The sequence below is a fragment of the Ornithorhynchus anatinus genome, chromosome 2, assembly GCF_004115215.2.
Source record: "Ornithorhynchus anatinus isolate Pmale09 chromosome 2, mOrnAna1.pri.v4, whole genome shotgun sequence".
Classification (NCBI taxonomy): Eukaryota; Metazoa; Chordata; class Mammalia; order Monotremata; family Ornithorhynchidae; genus Ornithorhynchus; species Ornithorhynchus anatinus.
Window position 1 is genome coordinate 45,316,895 of NC_041729.1, and position 15,336 is coordinate 45,332,230.

Sequence of the window (15,336 nt, forward strand, 5' to 3'; positions counted from 1 at the left end):
ATCAGTCTTTTCAACTGCTCTTCTCCAATTTGCTCTCTTTATTCCTCCCAAGCTAACCTTTTAATTAACTGCCCTCTCACTTCTACTTTTGCCCCAACCTTGACCTCCCTTGCCAAATCCAGAAGACCACAGCTCTCCTCATCTCAAAGCCTTCCTGAAATCCCACCTCCTCCAGTAAGCTTCCCCTGATTAATTCCCAGAACGAAGTTACATAAACCCATCAGCCTTTTCTAGCACTTAGGTGCTGGTGCTATCTATAACTATATCTGATATCAGCACACACATATATACATATTAGTCAACTACACATTCAATTCTGTATTTTGATTACTCTCTTTGTAAATATACTTATAACCACCTCCCCCATTAAAAAGTAAGTTCCACGTGGGCAAGGAATATATCGATTTGCTTTGTACTTCCCAAATGCTTAGAAAAATGCACTGAACCCTGTGGATGCTCGATACATGCTATCATTACTTTGATTCCTTAAAAGATGAATGCCTGTCAAAAGAAATTTAGGAAGGAGTATTCCAGTGCCCCTTAGGTTTATGGAATGTGAAGTTGGAACATTATTTGTTAGGGCATGGGGTAGGGAAGACCACACTGAACAAATCCATTGCTTTCCATTTAAGCCTTGTTACTCACTTAATCGACTTGATCCATTCTTCCTTCTCCTCGGGGGTAGGGGCAGAGATTCGATACACAACATGGTTACCTTCTACCACTCGGCCATCCGCCTCTGTTTTACAGGCTTTAATGACTTGTCCCTTATGGCTTGGGTTGTAGAGCTCAAAACAGTTCTGGGGAGAAAACCAAGATGAGAGGGAGAGACGTACTTGTGAATACTGGAACCTGAAAATGGGGAGAGCTCTTTCCAAAATATTTTCCATTCTATGTGCAAATTATGTCCACCATGGAAATGTAATTAAGAAAATAGACTTAGTAAAAAAGATCACTCATTCATTTAATTGTATTTATTGAGCACTAACCCTGTGCAGAGCAATGTACTAAGTCCTTGGGAGAGTACAATGCAACAATAAATAGACACAATCCCTGCCCACAGTGAATTTAAGTCTGGAGGTGGTGGTGGTGACAGACATCAATACAAATAAATTAGAGATATGTACATAAGAGCTGTGGGGCTGGGAGGGGAGGGAAGAGCAAAGGGAGCAAATCACAGTGAAGCAGAAGGGTGTGGGAGAAGAGGAAAGGGGGGACAGTCTGGGAAGACCTCTTGGAGATGTGCCTTCAATAAGGTTTATTAATAATGGTATTTATGAGCACCGTGCTATGTACTTAGGTAGGGACAGGATAAGCAGATTAATAGATTTGATTATAAATTCACTGAAGGTACAGACCGTGTCTTCAAAGTTTATTGTATGCTCCCGAGCACCTAGTACAGTGGTCTACTCAGAAAAGGTGCTCATAAAATACTGAAGAGGATGATGACGGGAGGGGAAGAGGGAAGGGGTGTGATGGACAAGGGTGGCGAGGAAATGTCTTACAGGTTTTCGTGGATCTTCCACTTCTCTTATGCTCAGGTTTTCCAAAGGGATAATCCCCCTAGGCTCTTTGTCCTAGAAGATATAAGAGCATTTTCATGTACATTTCAAATCACTCTCTTGGCTCTCGTTCTGGCGTCTGGTTACTTTTGGCAAGAGGATTAGGCCGAGTCGGAGCCTTATACTCACTGTTGTGTATTCGAAGTAATAGAGGCAATTATCTGTCAAGATGAACCACCGGCGCTTCCAGGTTTTCACTCTTCCTCCTAAAAACCCAAAAACCCAGTAAGTCAAATGTAGCTGGAGGAAGGAGTTTGGTCCTGGAACCTTATCAAAGAAGTTACAGTTTTCAAAACAAGCACTATCCAGCCTCAGAAATACTGCCAGGAAACTAAGCCCTGCTTAAGGCCTTTCCTTCCAGTCAGGGAGGGTTCGATGTTTTTAACAGACAGGGAAAATCTGAAACCAACGTTCGTTCGTGCACCTGAGTGATGAGGGGGCTTCAGGGCAAACTCATGAATAACTGAGAAGCAAGCTTACCCTTTCACAGCCTCAGCCTAAAACAGTGTAGCAGGACATGCCCTGCTAGAAATCCAAGTCAAGGAAACCCACCTACCAAAACAAAACAAAACAAAAAAGGGTCCCGGCTCTAGGCTTTTGTTCCCTCTAGCCCTGTTCTGGTTTGTTTGGGAAACCCTTTATAAACTAATTACTTTTCCAGGAGTTTCCAGGAAGAACTGGGAGCAGAGAAGACCCACACCTTAATGGGTGAACTTTACTATTCACCCCTCCTTCCCAACCCCCACCCTCCAACCCAGAGAAATGACTGCTGAATCACCTGCCTGTTCCTGGATTTATCAGTAGTCTAATCTCATCACACAGCGGTGTTTACCACATTTACTGCACAGTCTGGGCAGAACTGACAGAGATTATTAACCATTACCCCTTCCCCTGGGGAATTATCAGAGGGAAGGAATCATCACCAAATCTTTGCACTACCTGTTGCTTGCTCTCATACGGACCTCTTATTCTCTTTTTACCTTAAACAGCAACCATTTTAACAAAGAGAACACGACAGATACAGCAAAATTAGGCCCAGACTCTGACCTGCTATTCCTAACAAGCACCCTGTTGCCCATGAAATGTTATTTGGGGTGAGTAGCATCCTTCCAAGGCTCCGAGTCACTGATGTGGGAGCTTCGCAGGTGTTGAGCCAAATTGTTGCGTGGTCTCCCACGGTTTTACTGTGGGAATCTGGATTTAAAACGGGGGGGGGGGGGGGGGGGGGGGCGGAGACACAGGGAAGTGATCCAAAAGCAAGCGGAGGCAAGGAGGCAAGTGCTGAGATGCTGGAAACCCACAAACTGGGATCAATGCTGGAAGAGCTTGTGGATGGGTTGTGGGGGAGGGACTGGTGATTTAGTATTCTAGAAGAAGTGCACAGACAAGAGGCTGTCAAAGCTGATGAGGACCTGGATCTTGGTCTCTGAGTCTTAAGGTTTGCTCTGGCATCCCGGGGCTGGTAATGCCATCTTCATATAAGAAGCCCATTCCCGGGCCCCTGCTAGAAATACCTAACAAAGTGCCTGAATTTACCCCCGTGTGCCCAGATCTGGCAGAGAAAGAAACCAAAAATTGGCAGGTAGGGAGAACAGCTGTAACTGCAGCTATAAAAATTTCATCTAAAAAGAGCTGCACGGCCTAATGGAAAGAGCATGGGCCTGGATGTCAGAGGACTTGGGTTTTAATCCCGATCTGCCACTTGTCTTTGTGACCTTGGGCAAGTCACTCAACTTCTCTGTGCCTCAGATACCTCCTCTGTAAAATGGGGATTAAGACTGTAAACCGCATGTGGGACAGGGACTGTGCCCTACCTGATTAACTTGTATCTACCCCAGCACATTATAAAGTGCCTGGTACACTCTAAGCACTTAAATATCATTTTAAAAAAAGAGAGAGAAAGCCCAATGCCTAGTCTGGAGCTCTAAATTCTTCTAACATCATTGAGTAGTCCGGGATGGTGCTGTCTTCCCAGGTAAATTCTTGCAAGGGTGGGGGAAACACCTTTCAGGTGCTCATGACCTCCATTTTGGGGTACCCTTCCTTCTGCTCCAGAACTCAGACCTAAACAACTGGAAAACACCAGTGACTAGAAATTGTCCAGTTTTTGTTAACTCTTTGATTTAGAATGCCTGCTCCTATTCATAATCCCATCAGCATCCAGTCACCTCTTAATCTTATGACCCCTTAAAGTCTCTTCCTGCTAATTGCTTTCTGCCACTGTCGCTGCCTAAGAAAAGTGATAGGGGAAGAAGTGTGCCCTAGTGGCTAGAGCACAGGACTGGGAGTCAGCAGGACTTGGGTTCTAATCCTGGCTATGCCACTTCTCTGCTGTGTGACCTTGGGCAAGTCACTTAACTTCTCTGTGCCTCAGTTACCTCATCTGTAAAATGGGGATTAAGACTGAAAGCCCTATGTGGGACAGGGACCGTGTCCAACCCAGTTATCTTGTTTCTATCCCAATGCTTAGTAGAGTGCCGGGCACATAGTAAACAATTAACAAATACCACAATTATTATTATTGTTATAAAAGCAGGAGTGTTATGGAATGGGAGGTTTGAACCTCATCTTATCTCTGTTGTGCTCTGTGGCTTTAGGTAAATCATTTCCCCACCTAGTGCCTCAGTTTACCCATCTATGCAGTGGAAATAAAGGTTAGGCTCCCACAAAAAAACAAAACAAAAAAACACCACTGAGGCCCTCAGGAAGTTGAAGAAAGGATTGTAGTGAGAAAGTACAGTTGGATAGATGAAAGTACTTGATTACCCAACGCCTAGGATAAGAAATCTGAGAATATGCTATTGACCCAGAAGTCCTTTGGAAAGAGGAGACAACTTGATGTCCTGAACTGTCTAGTTACCCACCTGCCGGGAGGCAGGGGTTGAAGCAGATGGCCACTCGGACTCTTTCCAGCACTATGATTTTGTGGCTACAAAACTGGCATATGAATGCCACATTGGTGTAAATACCTAGTAGCAGAGAAACAGCATGGCCTAGTAGAAAGAGCACTCAGATGACCTGGGTTCTAATCCCCACTCTGCCACTTACCTGCTACTTGACCTTGGGCAAGATATTTCACTTTGTGCCTCAGCTCCCTCATCTGCAAAATGTTTTCCCTGCTACTTAGGACTGTGAGTCCAATGTGGGATCTGATTATCTTTTATCTACCCCAGCCCTTAATACAGTGCTTGGCACATAGTAAACCCTTCCTGAATACCACAGTTATTGGTATTAGCAATGGCACACCTTCGGCACTCTACCCTACCTGTTCACAGGACCAGATTCTGGGACGGGGGCCTCGGACCCTAACGGCCGATTGGGCTACGGGGCACCGGCAATGGGCTCGTATGAGCTGCCTCGGAGGGCAGATGTACTTCAGGTGGAAATGAGGATGGGGAGGTGGGGTTTCTCTTTCTCTCTGACCCACTCCACGGGGGAACCCTGACGATTAGCACTGAGAAGGAAAAGAAATAAACTAGGTTTATTTCTAGACCCTCTAAACAGTAAGTTTGTTGTGGGCAGGGAACATGTCTAAGATCTCTGCTATATTATATTATGTCTGTCTCCCCACTTCTAGACTGTAAGACTGGTGTGGGCAGGGATGGTCTCTCTTTATTGCTAAATTGTACTTTCCAAGTGCTTAGTACAGTGCTCTGCATATGGTAAGTGCTCAATAAATATGACAATGAATTATACCCTCCCAAATGATTAGTATAATGCTCTGCTCAATAAGTCTCAATAAATAGCACTGATTGATCAATCAATTGATCGATCCTTTTCTTTGGCTTGCTGAGCAGAATTAAGTTAAAGGACACCTTTCCCTTGTTATGGCATTAGGAAACCCTGTATTAAAATGCCAGGAATCAAATCTTCTTCCTCTCCACTCTGAGTTGTTCTTGAAGCTACTTGTTTTGTCCATCCTGTACCAATTGTTCTAGTAATACTATTTCTTGAGCACCCACCTATTACTTGTGAGTTCCTTGATGTTAGAAATCCAAATTCAAAGATTTTATGTAACCTGCTCTAGGCCCCTGGGCCATCTTGAACTCTGGTCAGATGCTAAGTAGAGGGACCTTTCTTAGCTGGTGCGTTTCCTAAAGGAAGCTTTGGGACAAAGAAACACTCAGGATTTCTTTTTTTTCCCCCAAAAAAACCTACCAAAAATCTTGGTTCCTATTTTCTCTAGCTTGCTCTTCCATGCTTACTGCTATTAGACAAACACAAATCACACTTGATTTGAGCATACTGACTGACCATTCTACAATTATTATAAAATAAGAGGACCCGAAAGGTAAAGGGAACGAACAGACAAGATAGATAAGGGTTTTCACACTAAATGAGATGTGAATGCACACCCCAGCCTGGAATCTCCTACACCTTCATATGTGACAGACCACCACTCTCTCCATCTCCAACAGGCCTTCCCTGATTAACCTCTCATTTCCCCACCTATTTGACCTCCCTTCTGCATCACTTATGCACTTGGGTCTTCTCCCCTTTAGCAATTTGACATTTACTCCAGCCCGGCCCCACAGCACTTATGTACATCTCAGTCAATAGTATTTATTGAGCGCTTATTGTGTGCAGAACGCTGTACTAACTGCTTGGAAAAATACAATAGAATGGGCAGACAGAATTCCTGCCTACAAGGAGCTTATAGTCCACAGGGGGAGAGGGACATTAAAATAAATAAATCACTGATAGGAGACCACCTGAATGCAAAAACGATAGAGAGGGAAGGGTGAGTAGGGAAAATGAGGGCTTAGTGAAGGAAGCCTTCTTGGAGGAGATGTAATTTGGGGCGGATTGGAAGGTGGGGAGAGTGATAGAGTGTTGGATATGAAGGGGGAGGGAGGTCCAGGTCAGAGGCGGGAAGTGGGTGAGGGTCGGCAGTGGGATATATGAGATCAAGCTACAGATGGTAGGTAGGTTGGTGTTATAGGAGTGAAGAGGGTAGATTGGATTGTAGTAGGAGATCAGCAAGGTCATGGAGGAGAGAAAGCTGAATGAGTGCCTCAAAGCCGACCGTAAGGACTTTCTGTTTGATGAGGTGGATGGGCAACCACTGGCGTTTTTAAGGAGTGGAGAGATAAAGACTGAATGGTTTTTCAGAAAAATGATCCGGGCAGAGGACTGGAGTATAGATGAGAGAGGGCAGAGTCCGGAGGCAGGGAAGTCAACAGAGGCTTTTGCAATAAAGGCGGGATATAATAAGTGCTTGGATTAGTATAGTAGCAGTTTGAATGGACAGGAAAGGGTGGATGCCATTTCCCCTAGCTGTAATTTAATGTTTGTCTCTCCCTCTTGACTGTAAGCTTCATGAGGACAGGAATTGTGTCTACCAGATCTATTGCAATTGTTCTCTACCAAGCACTTAGAACAGTTCTCCACACATAATAATAATAATAATAATAATGTTGGTATTTGTTAAGCGCTTACTATGTGCCGAGCACTGTTCTAAGCGCTGGGGTAGACATAGGGGAATCAGGTTGTCCCACGTGGGGCTCACAATCTTAATCCCCATTTTACAGATGAGGGAACTGAGGCACAGAGAAGTTAAGTGACTTGCCCACAGTCACACAGCCGACAAGTGGCAGAGCTGGGATTCGAACTCATGAGCCCTGACTCCAAAGCCCGTGCTCTTTCCACTGAGCCACGCTGCTTCTCCATAGTAAGCGCTCAATAAATATGATCGATAGACTGAATGTTACGATTATGAAGTCAAACAAGTGACTTCCTGCCTCATTGGAACATGCACTTTGCTTGGAAAGTGAAATTTCTAGTTTTAATATCTAAAATTCCTTGTGTAAGCATTTGGTAAAACATGTTTCTCTGTGCATGTCTGCGAGTGTCTGACATCTTATGGTCATTTCTGAAGAGAAATCTCTTTGAATGTTGGCCCACATCTTTCTCTGCCGTGCTGACCACCCGACTGGGGAAATCGTTCTAACAGGAACAATGGGTCTGCAACTGTCTTTTCCTGTAGGCCTTTCTTGGAACCCCTTAGGGTCCCTCGAGATCAGGGGGTGGGCGAGGGTGGAGAGGGTCTGGTGTGGGGCCAGATCAACAGAGCAGGTAGTAGGAGTTCAGATGGAGAAGGGTCTGATCTCTCATAATTCTGGCAACGAGTGTGGGAGGTGGAAGGATGAAAGTGGGGCACGGATAGTCTCCAAACGTTGCTGGACCTGTCAGTGATCGCAGAGTCTGATTAGAGAAGCGGTGTGGTTTAGTGGAAAGAACATGGGCTTGGGAGTCAGAGATCATGAGTTCTAATCCCAGCACTGCCACTTATCAGCTGTGTGACTTTGGGCAAGCCACTTAACTTCTCTGTGCCTCAGTTACCTCAACTGTAAAATGGGGATTAAAACTGTGAGCCCCACTTGAGACAACCTGATTACCTTGTATCTACCCCAGAGCTTAGAATAGTGCCTGGCACATAGTAAGTGTTTAACAAATACCACCATCATCATAAGTCACTTTTCCTGCCTGTCAGGAAGGTCCTCTCTGATTATCCTGACTCACCAGGAGCCCAGCATTGTCAGACGGTGACTGAGAAAAGTTTCTGATAGTCACGAAGACAGCAGGGTTAAAGGAGGGCATTTAGACGTAGCACAATAATACAGCTTCAGGAGCGCTGGAAGTTACAGCAACCAGGCCCACTTTCTGAAGGAAAAAAATACTTTCTGGTGTCCTTTCTCTACCTCTCTGGGTCGATTAGAACAATTATGGGCACTGTTACAGCAACTTCTCAGATATTCAAAATCATTCGGAACAATCCTGCTTCAGATTACAGATTCTTTTGGACTGCTGGAAGTCAGAGGATGCCTGGGTGGCATTCTCACACCAGGGGTATAGTCCAAGGCTGAGGCAGGGATAGGAAGGGGAGGGAAAGGATGACCCAGAGGCAGAAAGAGGACCAGGCATCCTCTCTCTTTCCTGCGGCCTTGACCCCTTATCCTTGTCCTTCTCCTCCTGACATGTGTAAACTATTTTGTATATGTCCTTCCATTAGAATGTAAGCTCCTGGAAGGCAGTGCTTACTTTTGTTGTAATCAGTTCATCAATGGTATTTACTGGGTGCTGTGCACAGCACAGTACCAAGCCCTTGGAACAGTACAACAGAGCTGACAGACCCGTTCCCTGCCTTCAAGGAGTGGTCAGTCTTATTCTACCAAACAGAACAGTGCTTTGTACTTTATAGGCACTCAATAAGTACCACTGCTGATGGTGATCCCCAGCAAAGGTAGGCTAAAACACACCTCCCCCACTACCATCTTCAGAGAACAAGGTTGGAATGGAGGCAGAAGGTGCCAGGATCTTATTTTTGTCCCAGTGCGGGTCCAGAGCAAGTATGGAGGAGCTATTTTTAGTTCAATCCCTATTTGGAGTCTTGGACTGGAGGGAAAAGAGGATTCCCTGCATTATTATAATGATTCTCTGAATTATTATAATTGCTAGAGCCACCAGGACCTGGATTTTCCCTAGCAGCTTTCAACCAAGTGCCAAGTGCCAAGTGCCTAAGTGCCTAGTTTCTCACCCTCATCAGTCCTTGGGTTGGGTCTATAAGGGAAGCAGCGTGGCACAGTGGAAAGATCAAGGGCTTGGGAGTCAGAGGTCATGGGTTCTAATCCAGGCTCTGCCATCTGTCCGTTGTGTGACTTTGGGCAAGCCACTTAACTTCTCTGTACCTCAGTTACTTCACTGTAAAATGGGGATTAAAACCGTGAGCCCCATGTAGGACAACCTGTTTACCTAGCAACTACCCCAGCGCTTAGAACAGTGCTTGGCACATAGTAAGTGCTTAACAAATACCATCATTACTATTATTATTATTACTACATCCCTGCTAGGTAGTCGAGGCAAAAATTGTCATCCCTGTCAAACATTTGGGTGAAGCAGAGCTCGGAAAAGAAATGACTTGTCCCAGGTCAGCAGCAACCCAACTTGTCCAAACAGCCTCAGTGTCAGGGCCTCAAGAGCAGTGGAGATGTAGGGAAAAGTTCGAGCTCCCAGGTGCTCCTGGGAGTTGTTTTCCCAGACAGAGCTAAGAGCCTGTGTCATAAGGGTTACAGGGTTAAACATGTTCTAATCAATCAATCAACCCACGGTACTGACTGAGTGCAGATCACAGTCTTGAGTGCTTGGGAGAGTACAAGAGATAAGATGATAAGATCCGTGCCCATGAGGGGCTTACCATCTAAAGGGAGAGACTTATTTTCAGAGAGGAGGAAGACATGCTTAAATGGTAGAGTACATAGACGGTTAAGTCCTTTGGGAGGTTAAATGTGCAAGCGCTGAGACGATGGTTGGGAGGATGTGGATTAGGAAGAGGAAAAAACCAATCAGAGAAAGCCTCCTGGAGGAGGTGGGGACTTCAGGAGGAATTTGAGGTTTGCTCTAAGGCCCAAACATGGAATTTGGGGCTCATGCCAAGGCTAGAGGGCGATGGCAATGGGTAAGGAATCCTGAGCTTTGCTGAGGCAGCCAGGGCTGCCCAGCCTTATGAATGTACCAGCCCTCTGGGGGTTCCAACGGCTGACCTGCCCCTTCCAAAGGTCATACACAGTGATGGAACTGCTACAGCCTTACTTGGGATGCCTGCCATGGCCCAGCTAGCCTCAGTTCTGGTCCCTCCTACTTGCCCCAAGCCGCACCCTAAAATCCAATATCTGAGCCTGGGCTGGATCTAGTTGTGATCGGAGGAGACTTGGGCCTCACTCACTTTCTTGGGGCTCTGCCCTGCCGCAGCCCCCGGCCAAAGCATAGCCCGATCCTGAGGGAGAGGGATGCTGAGGTCATCTGAGAGTAGCTAAACCTAGCTGGTTCTTCAGAACCAGCATGGTCCAACGTGGCCCACGGCACAGAACCAGTGGGATGACCCGAGTCCGAGCAGGACCGTAGGAGCTCCTCTACTTGCCTTCTGTGTGACCTCGGGCAAGTCACTTAACTTCTCTGTATCTCAGTTCCCTCATCTGTAAAATGGGGATGAAGACTGTGGGACAGGGACTATGACCAACACGATTATCTTCTACCTACCCCAGCGCTTAGGACAGCGCCTGGCACATAGTAAGCCCTTCAGAGATACCACAGTTATTAGGAGCCGGGGCTGCCTCTACAACACTCCACAAGGGCCCAAGACTGTAGGCAGTTCAGGTGAATTCTGTACTTTGCCGGGTCATTTTACCTCCTTGACCTCCTTCGCGTTTCAGCCGTGAAGGGGGTTAGAAAATGAATTCTTTAATGACCACTAGGAATGATCATGCTGCACTTCCACCACAAGAGGGAGCATATTGGCTAAATCAGTGGCCTGAGACTGACGCCTAATTAAAATTAAATGATCCGGACATCTGGTCCAAGATTCATTTGTCAGTACTTTGATACTACACTTTCGGGAACTGAAAGCTGCCAGCGGCTTGATTTTGCTGAAGGGCAGGCGGGTTGCGTGGAAAGATAGTTTTGGAACTCTGGAGCCAGGTATCCCAAACATCTCGCCGCCGGCTCCCCGGGCCACCACTCATTCATTCAATTGTATTTATTGAGCACTTACTACGTGCAAAGCACTGTACTACACGCTTGGAATGCACAGTTATTACTGTTGCCCCCGAAGCTCCACGCGGCAGCCCATCAAACCAGGCCATGAGCAAAAATGGCGGGAGCTGAGATTAAGCAGCCCAAAACTCACTAAAGGCTTAAACCATCCAGATTTGTAATGCCTGTGGTTTGTCTTTCCTCGATATAAAAACCATCGGCGTTATTGGGGACTGTGATGATTTATCCACCCAGTGTATCCACTTGTCTTCTGGGCTCTGACTGAAACAAGGCATTAACGAGTCGGTTCACTATTGAACCAACGCCCTGGATAAATGTCAAAATATGGCTCATGTCACAGTTCAGAAATAGCAATAGTAGTTATCCTTCATCTCTCTAAGGCGAGATCACTTTATTTTCAGTCCCAAGCCTCTTAAAGACTTAACCGAACTTTCCCGATCGGCTTGGCTTTCTTCCACTGGCTCAAAACTCTGCAGAGGTATCTCCGAGGCTGAAATGCCCCCGGTCTGGAGTAGGGGGGGAAGAGGGGCGGGCTCCCGGATCAGGTGAACGCCTAAGCCGTAAATTAAAGCTTCAGACAAACCGACAGAGGAGAGGGGGAAAATCAAGAGAGAACTGAGCAACTGAAGAAGGGGCTGGGAGTCATCCGGTACATACCTCCTAATGCAGAACAAGCAGAGACAGCCAGTCACAGAACAGAAAGGTGACAGTAGTCATAGGCCAGAAGGAAAACAAGAAGGCACATTTAAACCACTCATTAAAAAATCATAGCCAAACCAAAGCAAGAGAAACTCACAAATAATATGGAAAAATAAAGACACACACAAAAACAACTCTTTGGCGGTACATGCATCTGGCTTCTTGTACACAACAACTGAGTGGAAATTTTACTTAGAAAATCACTTGACAGTTTTCTGGGAAGGGTTCATGTAAACCTGGTGTGTGATTTCTCTGCCAAGGAAACTGGAGAGGATTAAAGTGCCAGTCTGCTGATGCCTCAATTATTAAATGCCACCATTTAAACACTTGAGATTGCAAGAGAGAGAGAAAGAGAGAAATTACCACCTCTGGGAAATATAACCACTGAGAAACGTATCTGCAGGTCATTGTGACTTTAAAAAGCTACTGCTTTTAGATTAGGGGCTGTTCTAAAAGGCTGAATTAGCAATTCAGTAGTTGTTAGATTTGAAGCAAGTGGTTAATCGGGGTAACAACCTATGGTTATACACACAAAGCAAAGTAGCAGAGCAAGCTGTTCTACTAACCTAATTTCAGTAGCCAGCCTTCTCTATCCGGATTAAAAAATGTGTGTGTCAAGTCATTCCCGTCGTCCTCCGGAATTTTAAACGGCTCATTTTTAATACTTTCATATAAATTCTGCAGTGGGGGGGAAGATAGCAAATTCAGCAAAACATAGGTGAAATATTTCTGCTAACACAAGCCCGGCCTACAGTGGGAACCTATTATAGTGAGAGAAAACAAAGACATTTTGTTATACATGATCATGTGACCATCGTCGGATATCGTGGACCATCATTAGAGGGAGTATTTTGCAGGAGGCTATGAATGCTGACTATCACGAGCTTTCGTTTGTCCAAGAAAAACATCCCCTCTTTACCCTTGGGTAGAGGCAGAGGAAAGACCAAAGCGGGATCAGAGGAACTGTAGCACTCCCACCAATTACACGTTCAATTTGTTTTTCGGTTGACAAATTGTTACAGATTGAGACAGAGAGAAAAATTTTACCTCTAAAAGCGAACAAAAGGCTAGAGACACTGAGGGGAACCAAGTCGGCAAGCTATCGCATGCACGTTCCAAATGTAACTTACCCTCAACAACTCCTCAGGGAGATCCCCGCCCTCATTAATGCCGCGGTTCATAGATATAAATCGCTCCACCGTTGGTTTATCCCTCACATTGTGGTTGTGGAGACTGGTGTTTAGCATAATGATTGCAAAAGACAGCACATAGCATGTATCTGAAGCAAACCAGAGACACTATTGAGCTAGCTGCACCAGGAGGCTGAGAATTTATTCCCAGGGGAATAAAATCACTCACGAATCTTAATGGGAGCATAGGAGGAAAGCCCTATCGGGGTGGTCAACCTGGACTGGAAACAATTCCTTGTGGAATGCCAATTCCGGAAGGTTTCTCTGGGGCCCTGAGTGTTCAAGGAGCCCATCTTTTAGAATCAGCTAAATAGTTTGAAGAATGATTTTCTCAGGGTGGGTCCATTAGGGTCACAAAACAACTTCTTGAAGGCAGGAGGCCCCCAGGAATGGCCTAGTTCTTAGAGAAGTAGGAATTGGGGAGGAAGAAGTGACTGCAGGGAACAATTTTAAATACTGTGATTGCTACTGGAAAGGGCACTTTTAGCGCAGACTTGAGCTTGGTTGACTGTCTAATGAGTTTTACAGAGTTTAACAAGGGAACTGAGGGACAGAGCTTCTTGGCTAGAAAATGCCATGACTCACCTGTAGATTGGAAGACTCCAGGGTTACACAGGCAATAGCGTGAAGCAAAAGCTTCCATCATCCGGTCAATTTTTTGAGCCTCTCCTGGAAGTCTGAAACTCCACAGAAACTGCCTGGAAAAGTGTGAAGGAAGAAAAAAGAGCAGTCAATCAATAACCAAATGCTCAAACACCCTTCAGTGCATGATGTAATTCTCGTGACTATTATAATTTACAAAGTAACCCATGCTTTCCGCTATGGCCAACCTGTGGGCCAGTTTCACTGTTTGATAGCCCCTCCATTTGGGAGTGTGCAGGATCAAAGAAAGGAAGTGAAATTCGGTTCGGGAAAGTCAATTTTGCTACTTGCTAGAGATCCTGGGGGGGGGGGGGATTGTGATAGGGTTACTGAGGTTGAAATAAAGGCCTAAACTGTGTTTTTCATTTTCAGTGGCATTTACATTATGCACACTATCCCAGCCTTCCAAAACAGAGATAATCCACTGGCAACTTTACTAACTAGACTTTAAAAGGAAAATACGCCTCTCTATATAACCGCCATTTCACCTTTGGCTCTCAGACAAGAAAGACAATCCCCAAATTCATGACCTTACTGAAAAAGAAAGTTCTGAATGTCCTCTTATCCTATGCTGCCTTATGCTGGAACAAATTCAGGAAATGAGGAGCAATGGGGGCTAGACGCAGTGAGGTAGGGAGAGCTTCCCTTTGGGGATTTCCACTGGCAACTGAATGTTACAGAACCACTTTCAAAGCAATGGATTGAGATGACAGGGCCGAAGAGCCCTTCATTCACCCCCTCCCACTCTATCAGGGGACTGTGCCAAGGGCAACATACCACCAAACTGAGATAACAGCTTGAACTCAGTTTGTAGCTCCAGGTGTCAAATGTCTTTTTTTAAAAAAAAATCAAGAACTCTACACAGATCTTGACATGAAGCTAACAAACGGTCGGAATTTAAGGTTTTAAATGCAGCGGCATAAGCACAAGAAATCAACCAATTTACTGAGGCTGTTATTCGAGATATATTTCCCATGATAACATCTCATTCCCTGTGACTTGCATTTCTACAAAATTGAATTAAGGGGGAGGAGACTAAGCTTGTTCAATATCGTTTCAGTATATCGCTGGGCCCAAAGACTGCCAGAAAACTCTAAACACAAAGATGGTAGTGTTTGGCAGGGAAAAGAATGCCAACACTTCAGATCTTAGCTGAAATGAGAGCGAGTCACAGACCACGAACATGGGATGATTCTGTGGGGAAGAACAGAGTGGGCACAGAGGAGGAAAGCATGTGGAAGTGATGCGGCAGGCTAAATTATTTTCACATTTCCCTCAGTCCCAGATCTGTTAGAGAGCTGTGCTACCCCACATCAAAGTGCTATTTGTGAGGGGTAGACGGGGCCGAAAGTGGGGGTCTTTGTCTGGGACGAGGCTGGGTGGGACCAGACCCTGCTCTTGTGCCAAGATAAAAGCTTCCAATAGTCAAAGAAGTGAACAAGAGAAAACGAATGAATGAGATGACCTGGACTGGAAGCATAGGCACAAGATTAAGACATGAAAAAGAAGAAACACTCTTCCTTTCAGTGCTACTAGGAGGAAGCACTTTGCTAAACAATCAATCCTATTTATTGAGCACTTACTGTGTTCAGAGCACTGTACGAAGCACTTGGGGGGAGTACAATATAACAGCAAGGCCTAGTGGATAGAGTATGGGCCTGGAAGTCAGGACTTGGGTCCTAACCTCAGCTCCA

The 15,336-nt window shown here is 45.5% G+C and overlaps 1 protein-coding gene across 2 annotated transcripts in view; it reads right to left on the minus strand.

Annotated features, from left to right (window-relative positions):
• CYTH3 (cytohesin 3) overlaps positions 1 to 15,336 on the minus strand; it is a 115,133-nt gene that overhangs the window by 4,889 nt on the left and 94,908 nt on the right. For both annotated transcript variants that reach the window (XM_029057428.1, XM_007669292.3), the window contains exons 7-12: positions 13,586 to 13,698; positions 12,941 to 13,089; positions 12,377 to 12,488; positions 1,692 to 1,768; positions 1,506 to 1,577; positions 646 to 800 (exon numbers count right to left, since the gene is read on the minus strand). In XM_029057428.1, the coding sequence (XP_028913261.1) occupies positions 646 to 800; positions 1,506 to 1,577; positions 1,692 to 1,768; positions 12,377 to 12,488; positions 12,941 to 13,089; positions 13,586 to 13,698 (678 nt within the window). The remainder of the gene's footprint in view (positions 1 to 645; positions 801 to 1,505; positions 1,578 to 1,691; positions 1,769 to 12,376; positions 12,489 to 12,940; positions 13,090 to 13,585; positions 13,699 to 15,336) is intronic.